The following is a 23,475-nucleotide window of genomic DNA, read 5'->3' as shown; positions in this document are numbered from 1 at the left end:
GCCACGACTTGTGCACACGGCCGGAGTTTCTGATGAAGCAAAGTACTCTAGATTCTGGGAACAAGCTAGCAATCAGAGACCACATATATTTTCCCTTCCCCTTCGATCCGATCCACCTGCAGGCCCTGCTCACAGGACTCTCGGAATCTGTACCTATGAGAACCCCAATCCCCATCCTTCCCGCGGTTCGGTGCCGCCCCTTCAGCAAGCTGCAGCACGACATGCGAACTGGAGCCCCGCGCTCCACGGGGAAGGAAACAGCAGGCCAGGGCGAGAGACGGGCTTTTCCAAAAGCGACACCTGTAACCTTGTCACTGAATCAAGGTCTGAGAAGCATCAAAACTGCTGGAGCTGCCAGTCCCGCCGTGAGGAGCTGCCGGTCCAGGAGTTACTGGATGGCTGTGGGAGCTCAACCCTGAAGGCGGAGGGTCTGGTAACACCACCAGATCTGGAGAATGGAGAAAGCCCTGGCTGGTCCCAGCACAGTCTTTTAAACTTGTCTCCTCCTCCTCTCCACCCAGATCCCCACCCACAAAGATGAACAGACCTTTTCATTGAGTGATACAGTCCGTGAGAAATAGGAACGAAGTTCTCCCCCAGGACTGATCCTCCCTTCCTTCAGAGCTGGTCTCCAGGGGCCCGCCCTGCGCTACCAGGGGGTCAGGCTGCAGACGGGCTGGGAGAGTCCTCCGGGTGAAAACCACCTCAACTCACCACGCCTGTTAACCACCGAGGCACCGAAGAGCAGGGACAGGAAGTGAGACTTGGTAACTGGGAGGGAAGATCTCCTGACCCCACCATTCCCACCCCACCCCCCGAATGCATCCTTGTTACTTGTGTTGAAGGCAGAGCTAAGGCCAGAAGTACAGGGTGGAAGCTACTATGTGTAACCAAGGATGGGGATATGAAAATGCACAAACTCCCCTACGCTCATGCTTGAAGGGGAGATGAACTTTAGAATCCAGTGAAAGCAGGGGTGCCTGGGTGGCTCAGTCAGTTAAGCGTCCAACTCTTGACTTTGGCTCAGGTCATGATCTCACAGTTCACGGGCTTGAGCCCTCCAGTGGGCTCTGTGCTGAGTGCGCAGAGCCTGTTTCAGATTCTCTCTGCCCTTTCCCTGCTCAGTCTCTCTCTCTCAAAATAACTAAAAGACAAAGTAAAGGCAAAACTAAGGCAGTCTCCTCCTTCAACGAACCTTTCTAGCACTGTCCTGTTGTGGCCTCTGATAGGTCACGTTATTGTGCACCCCCGGGGCCCATCAATGTTCTGTGTATAAAAGGTTACCAGGTGGGGCGCCTGGGTGGCTCAGTCGGTTGAGCATCAGACTTCAGCTCAGGTCATGATCTCACGGTTCGTGGGTTCGAGCCCCATATTGGGCTCTGTGCTGAGAGCTCAGAGCCTGGAGCCTGCTTCTGATTCTGTGTCTCCGTCTCTCACTGCCCCTCCCCTGCTCGTTATCCATCTCTCAAAAATAAATAATAAAAATGTTTTTAAAATATTAAATAAATAAATGAAAGGTTACCGGGTATCAGTCCCCCTATATTCACCATGAACAGCTTACAAAGCAATACACACTCTCCCCGTGTCTCTGTCCGTTTCACACATAAAGAAACCGGGAGGCAGAGATGAAGGCTTTGCACGAGGCCCTGTGGTGAAGCCAGGCTCTGAACAGATGGGGGTCCGCTGCCTCCGCCCGTCCCATCTTACAGGACCAGGTCTAAACCAAGAGTGCTCAACGCCATGCTGCGCAGGGAGGCTGAGACGCCCTAAAATAATATGGAAACTGTTTCAGGTGCATATCTAAATGCCAGTAGGAGAAATCCAAGCTATTTTCAAAGGAGTCGCTGACCTGAAAAAAGTGACGCAGCACTGCGTCTCCACACGGAGCGGGATGGGATCTTACATGGCCCCTTTGTTCAAATACGGGGCTGAACAACCTGGAACTATCCTGGCTTTCAACCGCAAGTCGTCCCGTTACGTAATACGGCGCCCTGTTTCCCGGTCTTCTCCTCCCAGGCGCCCAGCCGGCCTCGCACCTTCTTCCTTCAAGTGCCTTTGCAGGTCACTCATGGGAGCAGAATGTTCCTTTACATCCGTCCCTCCGCAGCCAGCAAGCACCTCTTAACTGATGCTACGTGGCCCTCAGAGCGCCCAGTGTTTGTAGATCCTAATCCACAAGGAATTGAACTTCAGCTGCAGAATGTGAATCGAGCACTTGAAATAAGGTTCCTGATACTAGTTGTTGACTTAAGGGCAGGTCCATCAAGTTCCCTGTGTGCATTTCACCTTGCAAAGTATACACATAACTTGTTCAATTTCTTTTGTTCTTTGAATTATTTGTAAGTTACGTATAATGAAATTCACTTTCCAGGGGAGGCGGGGAATACGGTCTTCTGAGTTGGAACACACGCACAGATTCTTATAACCACCACCACCAAGATAGAAAACCATTCCAACAGCCTTTGCACTCAGATCTATCCCCACTCTGAGCCCTTGGCACTACTGATCTAGTCTCTGTCCCTGTAATTTTGCCCTTTTCAGAATATCCTAAAAGTAGAATTACACAGTAAGTGACCTTCGGAAATGGACTTGTTTTACCTAGCAAAATACATTCAGGTTGTTGCATTTGTCCCCTTTATTACTTTTTTATTGCTGAGCAGCAAGATGGATGTTTCAGTGTTGGTTTATATATTCACCCAACGAGGGAAATCCGGGCTGTTTGAAGTTTTGAGGGATTATAAATAATGCTGCCTCAGGCATATCTGTGCAAAGATTTTTTTTTTTGGGTAAATCTAAGTTTTCATTTCTCTAGGGGAAGTAGCTCAATGTGAAACCGCCAGGGCTTTGTGCCACAGTAAATGGACATTTAAATTTGTCAAAAACTGTTTTCTAGGGTGGCTCTATCATTCTGCATTCCCACCAGCAGTGTGAGATGGTCTGCACCCTTGCCAGCTTTCTAGCTTGCCGGTATTCTCCACTGTAACATGCCAGTATTTTTAATTGTATCCTTCCTAATGGCTGTATAATGGTACCTTCCTGCGGTTTTAGTGCACTTCCCTAAGTGTTCAAACTGGATTTCGCCTCTGCTAGCCTTACTGGGCAATTCTGTGCAACAGAAACGGAAGAAGCACATGGCAAGTCCACAAAAACACGAAAGCTGGCCAGTTCCCTATTAGAGGCAGGGAAGCTGAGGCCCAGAGAGGAGAAGCGATATGCCTAAAGTTTCAGACCCGAGTTGTTTCTAATTAGTTCTTTAAAAAAAAAAAATCGTGGTAATAGGAATAAACTCTCCAATTCCTGCGTCTTCTTTAAATAAGACAAAAGTAGGGGCGCCTGGGTGGCTCAGTCGGTTGAATATTCGACTTCAGCTCAGGTTCGTGGGTTTGAGGCCCAGCATCGGGCTCTGTGCTGACAGCTAGCTCAGAGCCTGGAGCCTGGTCTTCAGATTCTGTGTCTCCCCCTCTCTCTGCCCCTCCCCTGTTCATGGTCTGTCTCTCAAAAATAAATAAATGTTAAAAAAAAGTTTAAATAAGACAAAAGCAAACCATGACACACCATGAGCCCACAAACAAGCACTGTGACCCCACCCCGACGCCGCCCTAGCAGAATGCTCGTCCACCCATCCCCCCCCGGCCGGAACAGCGGGCTGCAGGTGCACAGCCTCAAGATGGGGCTTGTGAAATGGCGCTCGTGCTCCTGGCAGGGCAGATACTCTCATCTTTAGGTCTCAGCAGTGCAGAGTCTCCCTGGTCAATATACTAATTAGAAAAAGAAAACAGGATAAACACCTTCTCCGTTCATGTGATTTTTCACGTGCACAAATCTTTTTTGTCTCCCTGAGGCAGGCCTGCACCGGCAGTGCGCTGATAGTGAGCCCGTCAGGGGACGCTACTCCTGCCGCCGGCCACAGGAAGAAGAGAACCGAAGCTGGCAGAGACCTCTCCGGCATTCTCCTGCGGGACGGACAACACGCGTGTCTGGTGCATCTGTGGGAGCAGGCGCTGGGCAGGCCCCTGACCCCCCCCCCCCCCGCCCCACGGGCGGCTCGGCTCAGGCTCTGCTCCCCAGCAGAGAGAGTGACTTCTGCTCTGCTCGCCCTACGAGATATGATGATCAAAGCTGGGTGGCCACTGAGGGGCAGTCCTGTGACTGTCCAGCCCTTTCAGAGAGAAGGTAGAAAGATCAGTAAACCGTCCCGGCAGATGTAGCATTGATAATCCAAGACCGCTTTCGTCGGGAGCAAAGCACGCAGTGTGATCTCTAGCCGTGGGGCTCCTAAACCTTCCCAGCTGGATGGGAACTCAGGAGGGAACGGGGGTGGTGTTTGCTGGGTCCCGAGCATATGCTGTTCCGTTTAAATATGCACACAGGGGTGCCTGGGTGGCTCGGTCGGCTAAGAGGAGGACTCCTGACTTCGGCTCAACTCATGATCCCGCAGTTTGTGAGTTCGAGCCCCACATCGGGCTCTGTGCTGACAGCTCAGAGGCTGGAGCCTGCTTGGGATCCTCCACCCCCCTCTCTCTGCCCCTCCCTGACTTGCATGCACACTCTACTTTCTCTCTTTCAAAAATAAATAAATGTTAAAAAAAATTTTTTTAATACATACATAAAATCATGACACCTGGTAGACGTGTGCCACACGACGGTTCTGCAGGGAGACCGTCCGAGTGAGAGGGACGTGCGCACTTAACGACATGAGCGCTTTTTTCAAAAGCGGAGCCCTTCCTTCACTGCCCTCTTCTAAGGAAGCCAGCAGATGAAATCCGTGAAGAGGGACCCAGCTCTGGATCCAGAAGCCCGGCCGGCTCTGGCACGCCCCTGCCTCAATCCCCCATCCTTCCTTTCTTCCAACTCCATGGAGTCTCGAGAGGACGTCGGAATACAATACTGAAAACCCTGTCTTTGGTAATTAAACACCAAAAGGACGACAAGAAGTCATTCTGCTACGGTCCTCGGGGAGGATGGGTCACCTTCCCCACAGCAGGGGAGGCGCGTGCCACCTCTGCTGTACATGGAACTGAAAGAACAGGTTTACCGCTCGGCTGGCAGACAGAGAGGAGATGCCGTCAAGGCGACCAGTGCGGGACGCCCCCAGCCGCCCTGAAAGGCTTGAGGCCAGCGACTGGAGGGGAGCAGCCTCCATGATGAACCTCAGTATCCCCAACCCTGGTCTGTCTGTGCTCTTGGCATAAGTGCTTACCATGCAGCGTCTGGTCCGTGCCCAGCACGTTCCACTCGGCCGGCAGCTTCAGGTGTCGGAATGCCAGGGCGACCTTCTCATCAAGGGCATTCACATCCCCAGACGGGGGTCCCGACCGGTCCAGAAAACGGGTGAAGTTCAGAGCCTGCTGATTGCCGGCGCTGGTGGCCAGGAACTGGGCTGCGTCGTACGCCTCATCCTGGACGAACTGGAAGTCCTGCTCAGCCACCACGAACACGGGGAGGCCGTCCTTGGAAGCGCAGAGCTGCACCCGCACGGTCTCGCAGCAGTCGTGACCTGAAGAACACACGTGTGGCAGAGAAGACAGGGTGAGAGCCTTCCCACTGCGAGGAAGACACCGCCAGGTCCTCTCCGCTCCGCACAGGACCCACGTTCTCCTCCCTGAAAGAGACACCCCCTTCCTCCCAGCTCTGACAGCACTCTGCAAACTTCCGTGCACTCCATTTCCGGCTCGGTTTGTGAACTGTTATTTGGATTTACCAGTTCGTTTCCTTACCACCAGCAAACAGCTCTGTCCCCAGATGTACCCCCTAGAGTGTGATGTTGGGCACAGAACAGTCACTGAGCGTCTCCTGAATTACGTCCCGAATTCTGGCTGGTCAACTTGAACAGAGGAAAGAAGGAAAGCTCAAGGATGTTAGAAGGCCGAGCAGGTCTGATACCGATGGAATGCAAGTACATCTGGAACCCCAACGGGGAGAGAGCCACGCAGGAGGTTAGATGGGAGGCATCTTCTGGATTCCCCAGCACCTGCCCTATTACCACCACAACACAACCGATCAAATGATGGAGCACTTTGAAAAGTACAAAACGACCTGATCTCATTTCACTATTATCAGCAATGCAAGGCCTACAAAACAACTTCTGTTCTCAGACACACTCTTCCCTGGACTGAATGACTTCACCCAAATGGCCTGGTTCACTCAGGGATGATGCAATGCTGTGGCCAGAAGCCCAGCTCAGGGCAAGATGCCAGAGTTTGGTGCCCACCGTCCAGACGGGCTGACCTCATGAGCGGCCACAGATACGCCACCCCAGAGGGCTCTGCTCGAGCAAGATCGGAGAGGTTTGACGACATGATTTCTGTGGGCAAGGCCCTCCTGGAGAAGCAGGCTCTCTGCTAGACTTTTAGCCTCACAGAAGTAAGTATGTACCACACGCGGAATATAATCATGGACACATTGTTTTCCCTCAACATCCAACACCGATCTCCACTGGCAAGGAGTACGCTCCTAACATCATCCTTCTTCCCTAAGATGTCTTTCTGATGAGAAAAACGGAAAGGACAATGGAGTCCAGTGTTTCTGCTGCCTGTGAGATGCCACCCTGTGCTTCTCCTGCACACCCACGGTGTCCCTGCAGCCTCTCACACGCACGCTTTTCCACAGTGGGAGCGGAGCTGAGGGAAGCCCTACACACAGTCCACACTTCTGACTTTCCACACGGTGGCCACGGGCCAGTAGAGACTACAGACGTGCACAGAACTAAGCATTCTGCTGCTCTGGAAAGAGAAAACGGTCGGGGCGCCTAGGGGGCTCAGTCGGTTAAATGCCTGGTTTCGGCTCCGGTCATGATCTCACAGGTTGTGGGTTCAAGCACCGTGTTGAGCTCTGTGCTGACAGCGCAGAGCCTGGAGCCTGCTTCCAATTCTGTGTCTCCCTCTCTCTGATCTTCCCCCATCCGTGCTCTGTCTCTCGCTCAAAAATAAACATTTAAAGAGAGAGAGAGAGAGAGAAACAGTAATTGTTTTTCCCATGTGGACCAGAATAATAAATAGATTTTTCACATACTACTCCCCAGGGGCCTCTTTAAGCCCTTTACCCTCACGACTAAAGAAATCTCTCAGTGCTGTGTAATTTAAGGTGGTAACAATTTTTACGAGCCAAGTACCTACTACATGCCAGGTACTCGACATGGCATTTTCTCTATGTGACAGGTTTTTGGCGTGTGTACTTGTCCTCCTGTGACAGATGACAAAAACGAGACTTCAAGAAGCAATCTGCCCAAGGTCACATAGATGTTAAGAAGCAGAATCCATTACTCAAATTCAAATCTGATGCCCAAGGACGTGGCCTATGGTATCACCATGCAAGAGTTTGTCCCCGCCTGCAAGCAGCCTGGAACTGGATTGACGGGCCTGTAGGACGCGGAGCACAGAGAGCAGGCTCTGGAGCCGTGGATCAGTGTCCACCAATCACAGAACTCCACCGGGCACAGCTGCTGCTTCGGGGCTGAATTCTTTCTATGAAGGCCGCAGGAGACGGCACGTCGTCTGCCTGGGGTGCGTGCGTGTGTGGACGCCCAAATGTGTATTTTAATTCAGTACATATGCTGGATTTGTACTTTCCACATAGGAAATGAAAATTAGGAAAACACCTTTCTCTGAAGGGCAGCCAGCCTAGTAACAGAAAACAACAACGTCAACAGAAACAAGTCTACTGGTTCCGGTAGGGGGTTTGGGCATCTTTCTGGCAGGAAGTGTCTCTTGCAAATGGCTCCGATGCATCTGAGAGCAGCTGGCTCCGCACCGAGCCTGGGGCACCGGGTGTCAGCCCCTCCCGAGGTGTGCAGTCTGGAAGGGGAATTGAGCACACAGTGGGGAACTGCAAAGGAAGTCAGCAGCGGACGGGTTCTAAAGACACGCACCCAGTGCAACGGATGGGAGCAAAGCAATGCGTTTCCAGGGAGGCAAGAGCAGGAAGACTTCACGAACGAGGCGGCTGCTCAGAAGGACCTTTTGGACAGGCAGCCAGCTCCTAGCTCTGCAAGCCCAGGAGAGCCCTCGCCCTCGAATGCACGGTGCCCGTCTTCTCTTACCTAACAGACACTTCTAGAATACTTGCTATGTGCTCAGCTTTATTCTCTGTGCTTCCCGAGTAACAGTTCATATACTCTTTATAGCAACCAGATGTGGTGGATACTATTATCATACCCACTGGCCAGATGCAGACACCAAAGCACAAAAATATTAAGTAATCTGGCCAAGGTTACAAAGCTCCTCGGTGGCAGAATTAGAATTGGAGCCCATTTCCCAGCTCCAGAGTCTGCCCCTTCTCCCAAGATTTACTGGTATAAGATGACTTGAAGGTACCGTGGAAGAGTCATGAAGAAGGAAATAGAAACATCATGCTCCAATCTCAGCTGTGACACTCTTAAGCTATGTCACCTCAGATCACCTCTGCTTCTCCGGACCTCAACTCTGTCATTTACAGCAGGAGAGAGCAGCCCCTCCAGGCCCCGAGCTTCCCCCGGAGGTAAGAGCCTGTGGATGTCACCAGGCGGGGGGACAGGGAGAGAAAGTTAGCAAGAGATTCCAAGAAGAGAGAAGAGTTTGAAAAGCATAAAAATGGAAGCAGAAGGGAAGTTCAAGGGATGGAAATTACCGTTTTGGGAGGACATTAACTTGATCACATCTGGATGCTCAAGACAGCAGAGACCTGGGTTCAAACCTATGTTCCTTACTTCTTTGCTACATGGCCTGAGGTAAATGACAGCATCGTTAATGCTGTTAGGTCTGAGCAGTCTCTGGGGTACCTGAGTGGCTCAGTGCGTTAAGTGTCCAGCTCTTAATTTCAGTGCAGGTCATAATCTTACAGTTGTGAGATGGAGCCCTGTGTTATGCTCTGCATGAAGTGTGGAGCCTGTTTGGGATTCTCTTTCCTTCTGGCTCTCTGACCCTCCCCCGCGCATTCTCTAAATAAGTAAACAAACATTAAAAATCTAGACAGTCACCTAGTCTTATAAACAAAGAACTATAATTTAGAAGAGTCTTCTCAAAGTCTTCAATACCATAACCCAAAACGACATCATCCTAGCCTAGACTCATTTCCAATTAAATAAGACGGACGTAACACTGTCACTTTAAAGACAGAACAGGGTGGTTCTCACTTATGAACCTCACCAATTATAATAACATTTTCCACTTATCCAGGATTAAGCTCATTTATACAGTCTCACAGCCCCTTGAGGTACAGATGAATAAATGTCAATAAACACGAAAATCACAAGCTTCAAAGTTCAATGATGAAAATGTGAATAATTTGGGATCCATACTGAATTCTGCCTTCAAAACTTAAACCTGCTTAGAAGAGATCTCATCCTAACTTAATATCCACTGCCCCTACCCAGATGAACAATCCCTACTCGTTCTCACTGGTTTCCTTCCTCAAGCCTGTGCCAAGGCTGAAATCCAAGCTTGAACCAGAAAGGCAGTTACAACACTCTGATGCTAAGTAGTGTCCACCAGCCTGTAATCCGTCCAGAGACAGAGTTCCACCACGCCCCGGGTCTTCGACAACACACACACACTCCCAACTCTCTGTCTCTCTCTCTCTCACACACACACACACACACACACACTCCCAACTCTGTCTCTCTCACACTCTCTCTCTTTCACACACACACACACACACACACAAGGAGGTTTCCGTGAGCACAGAAAAGCCAAGTGGTGAAGCAAGAACCTTACTCAGAACTGCAGAGGGCACAAGGGCAAAGTGCGAGGACATCTAACTGGGATTTTGCTAAAACACTGGTTTACTCAGCTGGCGTGGGCTGGGGAGACCCGGAAGGCAGCACGGGAGGGTGTGTGTGTGAGTGTGTGTGTGTGTGTGTGTGCGCGCGCGAGCATGTACACACACGTTTGCGTAAAATAAAACTGTGTATCTGGGGAGGCAGAACGTCAGCAAAGGCCATGAACCAGAACCCCAGAAGCAGCTATCCGGTTGTCCGCTTGACATTTTCCCTTCAGACATGAACTCACAATCTGAAGACTATGAATCATCCTACGTAAAATGTGCCCTAAATCTGCAAGTTGTTTGGTATGATGATGGGCTGCTTCTTCAGGGAGTAAAAGAGAGGCTGGAGGGCCGCGAGCGTCCTCGACCGGCCTTTGTTAGTAACTCAGAGGACACAGAGAGCACCCCCACTGCAAGGCGTCTCGGCCTGCCGTCCAGAGGGCCACTACACGAGGCTGGCAGGCTGCTCTCGCACATCCGTGCTTCCTCTTATGCTCAAGTGGTTCTCAAGATTATTTTTTTAAGTTTATTTATTTTTATTTTGAGAGAGGGAGAACGAGAGCAGGAGAGGGGCAGAGAACCTCAAGCAGGCTGCATGCTGTCAGTGCAGAGCCTGAGGTGGGGCTCGAACCCATAGACCGTGAGATCATGCCCTCACCTGAAATAAAGAGTGGGACGCTTAACTCACTGAGCCACCCAGGCGCCCATCTCAAGATTATTTTTTAAGCCCTTATAAACTTTCAGATAAAGCATTTGGTGGGGAGGGTAGGGGGAGAACCAACATGTTAAAAAAAAAAAAAGGCGGCTAGGGGCACCTGGGTGGCTCAGTAGGTTGAGTGCCCGACTTTAGCTCAGCTCATGATCTCACACTTTGTGAGTTCGGACCCTGTGTCAGGCTGTCAGCCGTCAGCTCAGTGCCTGTTTTGGTTCTTCTGTACCCCGCTTCTGACACTCACTTGTGTACTCGCCCTCTCAAAAATAAATAAGCATTTAAAAACCCAACAAAGTTTATACAATACGGACCCAGTAATAAACAAACCCACCCACATACACACATGTAAAATGTCTTATTGCCATAAATTAGCTCCAGAGACACGACTATCTGAGGGGCCTTTGTCCATACAAAATGCAAAGCATTAACGATGCCACATCTGCACTGAAAAGACACGGGGGTGGGGGTGGGTTGAAACCACTTTCAATTTGAAATAACTGTCAGGATTCAACTTCTTTTTACATAAAAACATAAGCTGCAGCAGAAAGAGGAGTAGCGGGGTTTTCAGCTACTGCCATGATGGTTTTTTCCTTCCACCCAATTTCCTGGTAACAAAGAAGGAAAATAAGAATGAGTCTTTTTAAAAAGGGAAGTTCTGAGAAATTTACTAAGCTTCTCCTAAGGACGCAGGCCCAGAGAATTTAGAAAGGAAGAAGAGTGACAAACCAGTAAAGAAACATGGGCTGAGGGGCGCCTGGGCAGCTCAGTCAGTTAAGCCTCTGACTTCGGCCCAGGTCATGATCACACGGTTCGTGGGTTCCAGCCCCGCATTGGGCTCTGTTCTGACAGCTCAGAGCCTGGAGCCTGCTTCGGACTCTGTGTCTCCCTCTCTCTCTGCCCCTCCCCCATTCATGCTCTGTTTCTGTCTCAATAATAAACAAACATCAAAAGATTAAAAAAAAAAAAAAAAAGAAGAAGAAGGAAAAGAAACATGGCCTGAGCTTCAGTTCCATTTCTAATACAGCCTTCTGAATATACCCCACAATCAGGTCCGGTTCCCTCATAACAGAAAACACACAGTGTTCTGGGGTGGGGGACGGGGCGCCGGCTCCCGGGAGAGTGAGCCAGCGGTCCGGAAGGATGCTGGCAACTAGCCACTAGCCGAGGGGTCAGGGCATCAGTGTGCCCTTCGCCCTCCGCTGCAGGCACGTTAGGCCACCCGGAACAAGGCACTCCCCACTGAGGCCCATCACCACTGACCTGACGGATTGTTCAAAAAGCCATTAGAGATGGCCACCCGCAAGGCACCTGCCCTGTGACGAGCAGGAAAAACTGGCAGTTACTGTTATTTTTTAGCGATCCAAAATGTTCCTGTTTGGGTCACTCAGGAAAAGAGCTTCCCCATACTCCCCCAAGAGCCGCAGCAGGACCCAGTAAAGTTTCGGAACTAAACGCTGCCTTTGGTGCCGCAGAACTGAAAAGACAGGAGGAGGGAGGATGCAGAATAAACAAAAGCACAGTAAGTAAGGCGCTCGAGCCGGGCGGCAACAAGGTTAATGAGCTGCCGACGCTCCTCTCACAGGCATCTCATCCCAGTCTTTTGTAAGGTGGTGGCCCGGGAGGTGTGCGCCCCTGACATGGGGAGAGCCCCGCCCGCAGCCTCCTCATCGCGTGTCACCCGTTCCCAGGGCAACGGACTGTTGCTGCAGACACGCAACGCTGCCGAAGCACGACCCAAGAATTACTTCATTTCCTCCTAAGCTCAAAGTGGCCCACATCCCACCCGGCCCTTCTCTTCAGAGGATGAAACAACTGGGACTCTGTTTCACCAGCCATCCCGAAAAGGAACCCCCAAGTGCCTGCCGGGGCAGCCAGGCCCAGGCCCACCCGGCGCACGTTCTGTTCTGCGCACTTAGCAGTCAGTGGCGGAAAGACAGAAGGATATTTTACTATCTCAGTTTGGCGTCAAGGTATTTAAGAAGTGGCTGCACGGGGTTAAAGGAAACTTTCGGTCTTCAGGATCACGTGGAGCAAGTAGGCACCTGCTGCTGGGTGTTGGTAGTCTCAACGGAAGACGTGCAAACCGGTGCAAGTATTTTAGCAGAGCAGGGAAGCAACAGGCAGGAATTTCATCGTGTACATTTCTGGGGGCAAAGGCACGGATTAATGCTAAAATCATGATCTAACATATCCTAGCCTACTACTCTAAGACAGTGCTTCTCAGTGTTTTATTTACTGTCACTGCCCCCCACTCTCCGCCCCCCCCACCCTGCAAGCCTTTGTAGACATTTTTCTCTATTTACCTTCCCATCTAATGGAATTTTAATGCTACAAATGCACCATACACTTGTACATCTATATGTGTGTGTGTGTATATATATGTGTATGTATACAACGAGTAAGAATTTTTTGCCTCCTAGGAGCCAATTTTCACCACCTCGGCAGGGACACGGCCTCCACTGTGAGGCATGTGGGCCCAGATTCTAGTGTTGTGTCCACAGCTCCAAGGTGATGAGATACACAACTTCCTCGTAAGTGTTACAACTGGGACCGCAGACAACAGAGATTTTTCCCCCCTTCAAATAGTTCTGTTTGTTTTCCCAGGACAGCAACTACATATACTGGACTTGCATTGGGACAGTAATTTTAAGTGTTGTCAAATCTGTAATTGTACCTGTCTAGAGAAACCTTATAGCAGGAACATTCCAGAAGAGGCAGACTGTTATATCGTGTCCAATAGAAGGTAACAGATTCCTTGGCCAGTGAGGGAGGGTCCAGCACTCTCCAATTAGGACAGTTTAAAGCCTACAACTTCTTTCCAAAAGTATGATTTGATTTAGAATCTTAGACACCAGCTACCAGAGACAGGTCTTGGTTCACGAGAAGTGAGAGACACATCGTGATTCACCTGAAGGACTACTTACTGAGACCTGGGCTATAATCGCTGATTTTTAATGAGTCTGAAAGGAATTCTGATCACAGCAAATAGATTTTTTTTTCCTTTCTATTTATTTTTAATGACAAATCTACTATATATACTACCTTCCCTTTGATGAGCGAGAAAGAAAAAATAAAAGAGCTGAGTCAAATTTTAGGTCAGTGAATGCTTGTAGATTTCCTGTCTAGTAAGAAACTTCGCCACAAATTCTCAAAGTAAATAACAGACATGGCAATAAAAAGATTTCGTTTTATGAGAGACCCTGCACCAAAGACTTTCAGGAAAACAGTATACACAGCATCCACTAAACACCCTACTCATTTTCCATTCTCAACTCACTGTTTGCTTGGTCTAAATTAATATTTCACTAACAAAATGAACACAATAAGACAGTACTCCATGTCCCTCAAGAATTATCTTCCAAGGATACTCCGATTTCTTTATGTTACTTACCAGTCCTGCATAAGTCTTTAAAAAAAAAAAAAACAAAAAACAAACAAACTTCAGCTCCATCGCTAAAGGAAAATCACTGTTAGGATGGGATTTGGGGCTGGATTTGTCTCATACAAAGAGAAAAGAACGGAGACATTTTATTTCATTTATTACAAAGGCAATACCTTTTGTCTTTAGAGATGTATTTCCTAGCAAATTATATTCTTCAACCAGAAATTCATATTTTGCATGTAATATTTTATTACAAAGCTTGTTTGCAGGCGCCTGGGTGGTGACATTGGTTAAGCACCTGACTCTTGGTTTCGACTCAGGTCATGACGTCACAGTTTGTGGGTTTGAGCCCCAAGTCTGGCTCTATGCCATGGGAGCTTGCTTAGGATTCATTAATTCTCCCTCTCCCTCCCTGACTCATACCTGATCTGTCACTCTCAAACTAAATTTTAAAAATCTTTTAAAAAATTAAAAACTAAAGCTTGTCTTTGTCCAGTGTTAATTAGCACAAGATGGCTTTATTTTCAAAAGAGAAGACATTATTTTCAAACAGTCTTCAAAATATTTTCATTAAAAAGTACTATATATGTTTAAAAAACTAACATACTCACTTGTAAAGCATTCAAACAATTCAAAGGCAAATAAAGCAGAAACCAAAGTCTCCACCTAACTGCCCCCTCAGGTGTTATGACTTTTACTATACTTTCCTTCTTTATGAAAAAAGGGGACTCATCATGTCTACAGCTTTTTGATGGTAGTAAGGCAAGAAAAGATTTACTTTAAAATACCTTTAGACCTGGGACACCTGGGTGGCTCAGTCGGTTGAGCCTCCGATTCGGCTTCGGTCATGAGCTCGCGGTTTGTGGGTTCAAGCCCCTTGTTGGGCTCTGTGCTGATAGCTTGGAGCTTAGAGCTGCTGGGATTCTGTATCTCCCACTCTCTGCCCCTCTCCCACTCACACTCTGTCTCCCTCTCTCTCTCAAAAATAAAAATAAATGTAAAAAAAATTTTAATGCCTTTACAACTTATTTTTTTGTGTTTATTTTTATGTGTGTGTGTGAGAGAGAGGGAGAGAGAGGGAGAGAGAGGGAGGGAGAGGGAGAGGGAGAGAGAGGGGGGGGGAGAGAGAGAGAGAGAGAGAGAGAGAGAGAGAGAGAGAGAGAGAGAGAAACAGACGCATGAGTGTAGCAGGGGGCACAGAGAAGGAGACACAGAATCCAAAGCAGGTTCCAGGCTCTGGCTCCGAGGTGTCAGCACAGAGCCTGATGTGGGGCTCAAATTTGCGAACCATGAGATCGTAACCTGAGCTGAAGTTGGACGCTCAACCAACTAAGCCATCCAGGTACCCCAAGCGTTTACAATTTATAACACATGTGTATAATTCATTCTAAGCTTTTCATTATAAAACAGGCAAAAAAGTGAGAAAATAGGAAAAAAAGGAAAATAATTTTGGTAACTGAAGTTTTCTTTTGAAGAAGTCAAATTAGAAAGGTTTCTTTCTTCCATCCACAAATAATAAAAGGCTAGAGACTAACATCAAGAAGTAGCTGCCTTTTGAAGGTCAATCAATCATCTGGTTTTAGTAAAACATAAAATGTGACAAAACACTGACAGTGAAACATGCGGAGGACTCAAAGAAAAGTCAGAGCCAGCAATCTGGATGAAACATGACATTAAAAGCAAGAACAAGACACAAAGCGCTTTTTCTTCCCTGAGTCCACCAAACTGACGAGGCCCGGGGGCGCTGGTCCCACAGGGGAGCAGAAAGGGTGCACGGACACCCCTCCTGGCAGTGGCGGCCACAAACACACCATGCGCACTGATCTGGTTACGGCAAGGGGCGAAGCAGGCAGAAGATTCCCTATGAATCGACACTGCCCGCGGCGGACAAAAAATCAGAGGCTGTCAGTACAGCCCACTGAGGCCCAGAAATCACAGGAGGTAGAAACTGAAAAGAAAACACTGACTCCCGCCCACCCTCAAGCCAAGAATCCAGTTCAAGAAGCCAGAACAAACTTGTTTTGTGTTTTTCAAAAGAAAGTGTGTGTGTATGTGTGTGTGTGTGTGTGTACACATGCGTGCACAACCTTTCTAGAAGAGCGGCTTCAGAGAAGTGGGATGAATTCATACAGTAGAAAAGCAGTTCCCGCAAATGGCAGGGATTACTGAACAACCCTCCTAGCCTACACCAACAAAACGGAAATCCACGCCCTCACAAGGCTGACATCAGCAAAGGCAAATAGAAAATAAATAAGATAAATGAAATATAGGTGTTAGAAGTTGGTAAGTCCAATGGAGAAAAACAGATCAGAGAAAGACAGGGAGTCCGGAGGGGAGGCCACTGTTTAATTTTATAAGGTGGACAGGCAAGGGCTCGCTGAGGTAGTGAAGGAAGGTAAGGAACGAGTCTAACATGTCCCTAAGAAACGATTTAAGGCAGTTCAATTCTAGGCTAAAATATTCACACTATGATATAAACAGGAGATTTAACTCAACCCCAAGGTGCCCATCCTGCACCTCCACAAATGACTAGAGCGGACGTACCAGCTTAGACACCTGAACTGGGGTGGGGTGGGGGGCACCTACATGCTGACCAGAGGGACGGGCTCCATTCAGGGGTCCCCTCTGCTTAAACAGTAAACAGACTCTGATGCACCAGCAGGGGCCTCACTGCTACCGTGCATCCGAACCAAAGGTTCACAGGTTAGAGTGCGGCCTTCCGTTCCACTTGGCCTGCTCGCACAAGACGGTCTTGCAGGGACGCCAAGCTCTGTCACCTCTGCTGTGCTCGGGCATCTCCTGTCATCAGCCTGAATGGACTCAATGAGGAGGAGACTGTGGAGTCCAACTGGGGTGAGCAGGGGACAGGTGGCTGGGCCCAGTAAGCGTGACCAGGAACACGAGAGGTGCCTAAGACCACAATTTACAGGAGGGGACAGTTGATAAGTGGAAACTAGAGAAATCCTAGGCCATGCAAATGGGTAAGGGGTGACTTCTGGGGACTTAGATCAAATTAGCACAAAGTATGTGTTCTGGTCGGCACTTAGTAAGTATACGAAAGGACAATCAGGAATGGATATGGCTGGAAAAGGGTGACGGAAACATGTAAAGACATTTAGAACCAAAGGCAAGGAGGCACCAGGTGGCTCAGTTAAGTGTCTGACTTAGGATCAGATTATGATCTCACAGTTCGTGGGTTCAAGCCTCACGTCAGACTGTGCTGACAGCTCAGAGCCTGGAGTCTGCTTTGGATTCTGTGTCTCCCTCTCTCTCTGCCCCTACCCAACTCCTGCTCTGCCTCTCTCAAAATTAAAAAAAAAACATTTTAAAAATTAAAAAAAGAAGAAGAACCAAAGGCAAGGGACGAAATGGGAAGCAGAGTTTGGAAAGGCAGGCTGGAAATCAGAGAGGGTGTGGAACGAACTCCGAGCTCTGGGCTGTCGTCCAAGCACAGTGGGCTTGTGAGGCTAAGGAAAGTGACCACCCATCCTGCCGTCAGAGCCTTCCCAGTGAAGGTACAAGAGCCGCCGGGCACAGCCCTCTCCAAGGGGCTGGACTTTGCGGCCACCTATGACTGAGGACCAGCACTGGGCCGCAGGCCTACATCCTTGATACCCCTGTCCCTTCTCTTACAGCCACTACCTCCTCCCTCCAGGTGTGCGCGCGCACCGCCAGCGATGACGGGCTCTCCTGGCTGAGGGCTGTCTCCCCCCATCGCCCACACATGACAGATGTTCAGCAAGGGTGATACTGGATGGCACCTGCTCCAGAGCAGGCCTCAGGTTCCCGATAAGCCTTCCTGACCCGATACGCATCACAGGAAACAAGCTGATTGGAGCTTTAAGTTACAAGGAAGGATACTTAATACGCTTTAGAAAAGAAATCAGTATCTATCCTGAACTCCCTGTTAAATTTCCAATCCTAGCAATTTGCAGGGATGGAGGGGGTACAGATAGTTATAGGAATTGTCAAAAATCGTTAAGTACTCTACTTAGTTTTCAAAACCATGCTGTCAAGGAGAAAGATAAATAAAGCTTCCAATGGCCATAAACCCCGTTCTTAACTGTAGTATAGTTTCCAGGACTTGGTGGGTATCAGACATGAAGCCAGTTTATACTAAACGGTACAGCAATGGAAAACTGGCCATCGGATCCAGTACAGGCAAGACTAGATATTAAACATGCTTGATAAAGTAGTAATGTTTTTACACCATCTATTTCAACACAGTGGAATCAGTGTTCTATAAAAACACTGGGGAAAAGAAACACTGCAAGAAGAACCAAGTCCACTTTATTCTCTCGAGAACAACAGTTAACTGGCAACACTTCTTAGGGGTTTACCCCTAAATGTGCTGGTTTGTAATCCGATGAAAACTGGCCAGTTCTTAACTGCGAAGCAAGATCCGCTAAGGAAATGAGCTCATCTCAAAACACGTATCAGTGCACCTTCAGGTACTGGGACAGGTCAAGAGACCGTCATTATTTTTTCAGCTGTTTCTGAAAAATGTCAGTAGCAATGACTCTGTAAAGTCAGTAGCAATGACTTTGTAAAGAATTTTTAATTAGTAAATACTTTCCCCTTTTATTCTGGTAAACAGTGATTAAGTATTCATTCCACCATGAATTACAATTTGGAAAGTCTGGCTTTTATGGAAGAGCCTTAGGTGTTTCCTTCCTAGATTCTGAGGGATGATTGCTTTGCCTTTGCCACTACGAAGCTCAGCATCGAATCTGAAGTCACACCACGGTAACCTCCTCAGAACCTGAATCTCCCACATGTCTTACTTTCCCCCAAATCTCAATATTCTAATAAATTAATATTTTTGCTGATTCTAATTTTTATCTTTCAACTTATGGCACTGTTTTTATTTTTCTAATTTCTAGTGAGGCTCAGACTTTCGTGGAATAAGCAATATATAAACAAAATGCTTTACTTTAACATGTATTTACAATAAAGATCTGAGAAGAGTTCTTCCTCTTAGTCCATGCTAATGAACCAGGGATGCCTGCGTGTCTCTGTTGAATCTCCGACTTTGGCTCAGGTCATGATCTGGCGGTTCATGAGTTCAAGCCCCACACTGGGCTCGCTGCTGTCAACCTGTCAGCATGGAGCCTGCTTCAGATCCTCTGTCCCCCCTCTCTTTCTGCCCCTCCTTGACTTGTGCTCTCTCTTCTCTCTCTCTCAAAAAATAATAATAAATAAAACATTTTCTAAAAAGTGTCCGAGAACCAGCGAAGGCCAGTGAGGACTCCGCTCAGTACTTACCAGGAGCAATGGTCTCCAGCGTATCAGCACTGACTTTCCGAGTACTTGTGCAGTGATGGAGGGTGGACCCCGAAAATACCAAGTAAAAAACTACGTCATCCTCCACTTTGTCCTCTTCGGCCAGCAACACCGTAACCACACAGTCACCCTAGGAAAGGAAAGACAGAGCCAGCTTGCATTAGTCAGGTTCCTCCTGGGAGTCTATCTTCACAAAACATCAAATGTAGGGAAAATCAAATGTATCCTTTCTAGTCAGGTTACACGAACAGAAGCACTGAGCACTTCCGTGCCAGGAAGGACGGCAGGCACTGCAAACACAAAATGATCTGCAAAGAAGGCCTCTGTGCTCCTTAAAGCTTCCCTTTCAGTGGAGGTGGTCAGACAAAGGAGAAAAGGAACGAGGCGACGTCTGGGTTACTGACGTGATGAGTGAGTATTAAAAAGAAAGGAATCCAAAAACAAGGCCAAGAGGATGGAGGAGGCATAAAGGACACTCAGGGCCTTGTACCCGGAGTGCCCACTGCCCAGTGCTCCCTCCGCAGTAACAACTCTCCGCTCGACACCCCAGACATCGCTGCCAAATCCACCCTCTCTCCACCGAGTCTCCAGCGAACTGGCCTGGAAGAGTGCAAAGAGCACTCCCTTGGGCTCCGGGCAAGTCTGGGTTTAAACCTCACCCACAAAGACGGGACTTAAGTCCTCTAAGGCCCATCCTCCTTGGCCATGAAGATGGAGATGATACATTCTCTTCTTCCAACTAATATATGAAAACTCTTGGGATGTATTCTGCTCTCAGCTTACGAAAATACTCTTAATCTACCTGGACGGGACGGTCACTTTTCTACTAATCTTTTTCCTCCTGACCATAAGGAAGCCCTGCCCTTCTTTACCGACCCCTCTACCAAACCCTTGGAATCAGACCTAAATCCCGCCAGTACCTTTGACCATGACTCTGCAACTATTGAGAAGACGTCTCTATCATTTATTCACAAATATTCTTTCTAGCTTTTACATGCTAATTTTTTTCCTTGAGGCTACTGTCTAAATTAAGTATAATCTATAAAATACGGTCCTGATTACCATCTTCCCAATCATAAATATTACACAATTCATGCTGTCACCATAAACCACAGATTTTAAAGCACTAAGGTTTAGTATTATCTAAATCTTAATAATGCATTATAGAAAAAAAAGAATGCACTATGGAAAAACCAATCAGAGAAAGCCAGGCTACAACAAGGGAGAGAATTCTCATTGCCTGCAATATTTTTTTCTTTTCCATTTTAACACCAACAAAGTCTATTAGAGAACCATGCCACCCTGTGGCCACCATTTTGCTAACCTGGCAGCCTAACAGAGCAGCAGGCAGAGTTTCATTACACACTGAAAACCTGACATCCTAACATCAAACTTAGGATCAAGTCCCTGAACAGAAATGCTCCAACAGGTTGATTCTGGAAACACAGTTCAAAATATTTCCCAAAGCCCCAAAGGCTATCTCCTCACTTACTCCTAGTGCTTTGTGTACACGGCTCAGACCTGTCCAGTGCAACACCTAAGAAGTCAGAAAGAGCTACAAAGAAGCCGTGACTTACTACATATGAACGCTGGACTGGAAAGTTCCAAAGCACCCGAACACAAGGAACAGCACAGTCAGTACAACAGAATTATCCCTGGCTGCAGTCGCTATTTCGAGTTATAATGGAGACTCGTTTAAGTCCCTTTCTTGGAAAATTTTTTGAAAAGCTTAGGCTGGTAAAATCTTAACACTCTGGCATGATAAACCGCAACCAGCTAAAATGTCTGCGGCACATGTGAGAAGCATAAATTTCTCAAGGTATTGAAGTACCGTTATAACCCAGGAAGAACAGAGTGTAAATGAAGGCTCTGCAGTTTCATCTTTAGCCCACAGGTTGGCTCACGGCACAATCCAGTTCTATGCTTGTTTTCATATGGCTTAAAAGCTAAGAAAGGTTTTTACACTTTTAAATGGTTCCAAAAAATCAAAAGAAAAATATCTTTTCACATGTGAAAATCATCTGACGTTCAAATTTCGGTGGCCGTAAGTAAAGTGTTAGGCCAGGCCGCGTTTGGGTACTATAATGAGCCCCTGGAGAGTTGAGCAGTTCCCACCCAGACTTATATGGCCTGCCAGCCTAAATTATTTACACTGTCGACTTTTACAGGGAGGAATAAAAAAACCTTTTTTCCCCACTTAGATATCTATCCTGGAATTCTTATTTTTTATTTTTTAATGCTTAATTTTGAGGGAGAGAGTGCACGTGCACGCACGCATGAATGGGAGAGGGGCAGATAGAGAAAAAGACACAGATTCCAAAGCAGGATCCATGATCTGAGCTGTCAGCACACAGTCCAACATGGGGCTCGAACTCACAAACCGTGAGATCATGACCTGAGCCAAAGTCAGACGTTTAACTGACTGAGTCACCCAGGTGCCTCTCCAGCCTGGAATTCTAAGAATATATCTTCTTTCTCAAGATAGGGATTTCCACAGGAGACCCAATATCTTGCTAGAAGACTCGGTGCCCAAGATATCAAGTGATATCTGGGGCCTTCTTTTAACGGAGGACAGAGGAGATGACGAATGGGCAGTTTAAATCCTTTTAGCAAAGCTTCCACACCAACCTCTTTCTTCACTCCTAAGAGGAAAGAAGCTTGAAACTGCTCTCATAGTTTCAATAGTTTTCTTTTCATGTTAAGTCAAACTACCCAAAACACTAAAGAGAAGGGAGCACAGAAGCCCCATTCCCCTTAAAGCCACCTGGAATTCAGATCCCGAAGGCACCTGTTTCCCTGGAGGAGCACCCCCCGCCCTCATGGGAGCAAACAGTCTACGCCGCGGCCCCCCGCACACGGCAGTGACACTGCAGCGGTACCTGGCACCTGCCGTGAGGCAGGCAGATGCAACTTGGAAGGTTAGGCTAGTGCAGTGGAGACAGAAAAGCAAGGATGAGAAACAGAACTAAAAAGAATTTTTGAGAGGACTGCTTTAACCACACCTTCCCCGAGGAACATTCCAGCACATGATTTGCAGCTCATGGGAAGGACAAGCCCCCTGGAATGGATAGACAGGTCAATCTGGCTGCCCGGTTAATACGAATGTCACGCATCTAACCACAACAGCTGAACTTACTAAGGAGGGCAATTTTCCAGACATTCTTGAGTGAAGTCCCAGGAAGAGAGGCACCTACATCTCCACTTCTCCGGTAAACTGAACTGAAGAAACAGTGCTCTCCTTACAAAGGTATTTGCCATGCTTCTGCATTCATGGGGAATGTATCCTTGAATCCGACCGGTTTTTTGAGTCTGGACTATGTTTGCTGACAGATGCCAAAAGAGCTAATGGAAAAAGGCAATCTATACCCGGCCCCATCTTGTGAGTACAGGTGAGCCCCCAAATATGAATGCACCATAGTCCTAAATGCCAATCAGTCACTTACTTGCCAAGAAAAACAGAACTTAAAATGGTAGCTGTGGCCTCCATTCTCCCCATCTTTCACGCCAGTATACAGTAGACATACAGTCTTAACAGTACCGTAACTACCTTTACATATTTATGAGTAAGTAACCCAAGGGCGCCTGGGTGGCTCAGTCAGTTAAGCATCCCACTCTGGATTTTGGCTCAGGTCATGATCTCACGGTGAGTTCAAGCCCCGCTTTCAGCGCAGAGCCTGCTTGGGATTCTCTCTCCCTCCATCTCTCTCTGCCCCTCTCCCCTCATTCACTCTCAAAAATAAACAAACCTTAAAAAAATAAGTAAAACAAACATTTTTCCCCCAGACTTTCCAACCTGGAATTCAAAGAACAGAGTTCCCTTTTCTAGATCTAGATTTTCTCTCCGTAGAAAACCCATCGCCTTATTGGCAGACTCTTCCTGCCCCCCAAAGTCCTAGTTACCCCTGGGCCTGCCTTTCGCCGGGGGCAGTATCTTGATCGTGGGGGGGAAGGGGGGGTGATGGCACAGGAAAGGGAAAAGCATGAGAGGGATGGAAGAAAGAACGACCGTGTGGGAATGGACAAGGTCTGGGAAACGGGGCGACTGCTCGTAAGGAGGACAGTGAGGGCTGGCTCAGAGAAAACCCCAGCCACGTACAAGCATCCCAGGTCATGGCTATCAACGTGGCCCGATTTCAGCTCACAGGAGACCAATATGAGCACCACGCAAGGGCGTCTGGGGGGTTCAGCTGGCTGAGGATCTGACGGTTGACACCAGCTCGGGACGGATCGGGCGGTCATGGGGTGAAGCCTCCCATCAGGCTCCTCGTTGGGCGTGGTGCCTACTTGGGATATTTCCTTTCCCTCCCTCCCTCCCTCCCTCTCTCTCCCTCTCCCCCACCCCACTATGCCCATTTCTCTC

General features: G+C 48.1%; 1 protein-coding gene across 11 annotated transcripts in view; it reads right to left on the bottom strand.

Moving 5' to 3' along the window:
• AKAP13 (A-kinase anchoring protein 13) overlaps positions 1 to 23,475 on the bottom strand; it is a 314,398-nt gene that overhangs the window by 177,181 nt on the left and 113,742 nt on the right. For all 11 annotated transcript variants that reach the window (XM_029953026.1, XM_029953024.1, XM_029953029.1 and 8 more), the window contains 2 exons: positions 19,098 to 19,245; positions 5,201 to 5,497 (listed from right to left, as the gene is read on the bottom strand). In XM_029953026.1, coding sequence (XP_029808886.1) covers positions 5,201 to 5,497; positions 19,098 to 19,245 — 445 coding nt within the window. The remainder of the gene's footprint in view (positions 1 to 5,200; positions 5,498 to 19,097; positions 19,246 to 23,475) is intronic.

The sequence above is a fragment of the Suricata suricatta genome, chromosome 9 (genome assembly GCF_006229205.1).
Source record: "Suricata suricatta isolate VVHF042 chromosome 9, meerkat_22Aug2017_6uvM2_HiC, whole genome shotgun sequence".
Lineage (NCBI taxonomy): Eukaryota > Metazoa > Chordata > Mammalia > Carnivora > Herpestidae > Suricata > Suricata suricatta.
The sequence above is the reverse complement of the archived record's forward strand: the minus strand, read 5'-3'. Positions and strand labels throughout refer to the sequence as shown.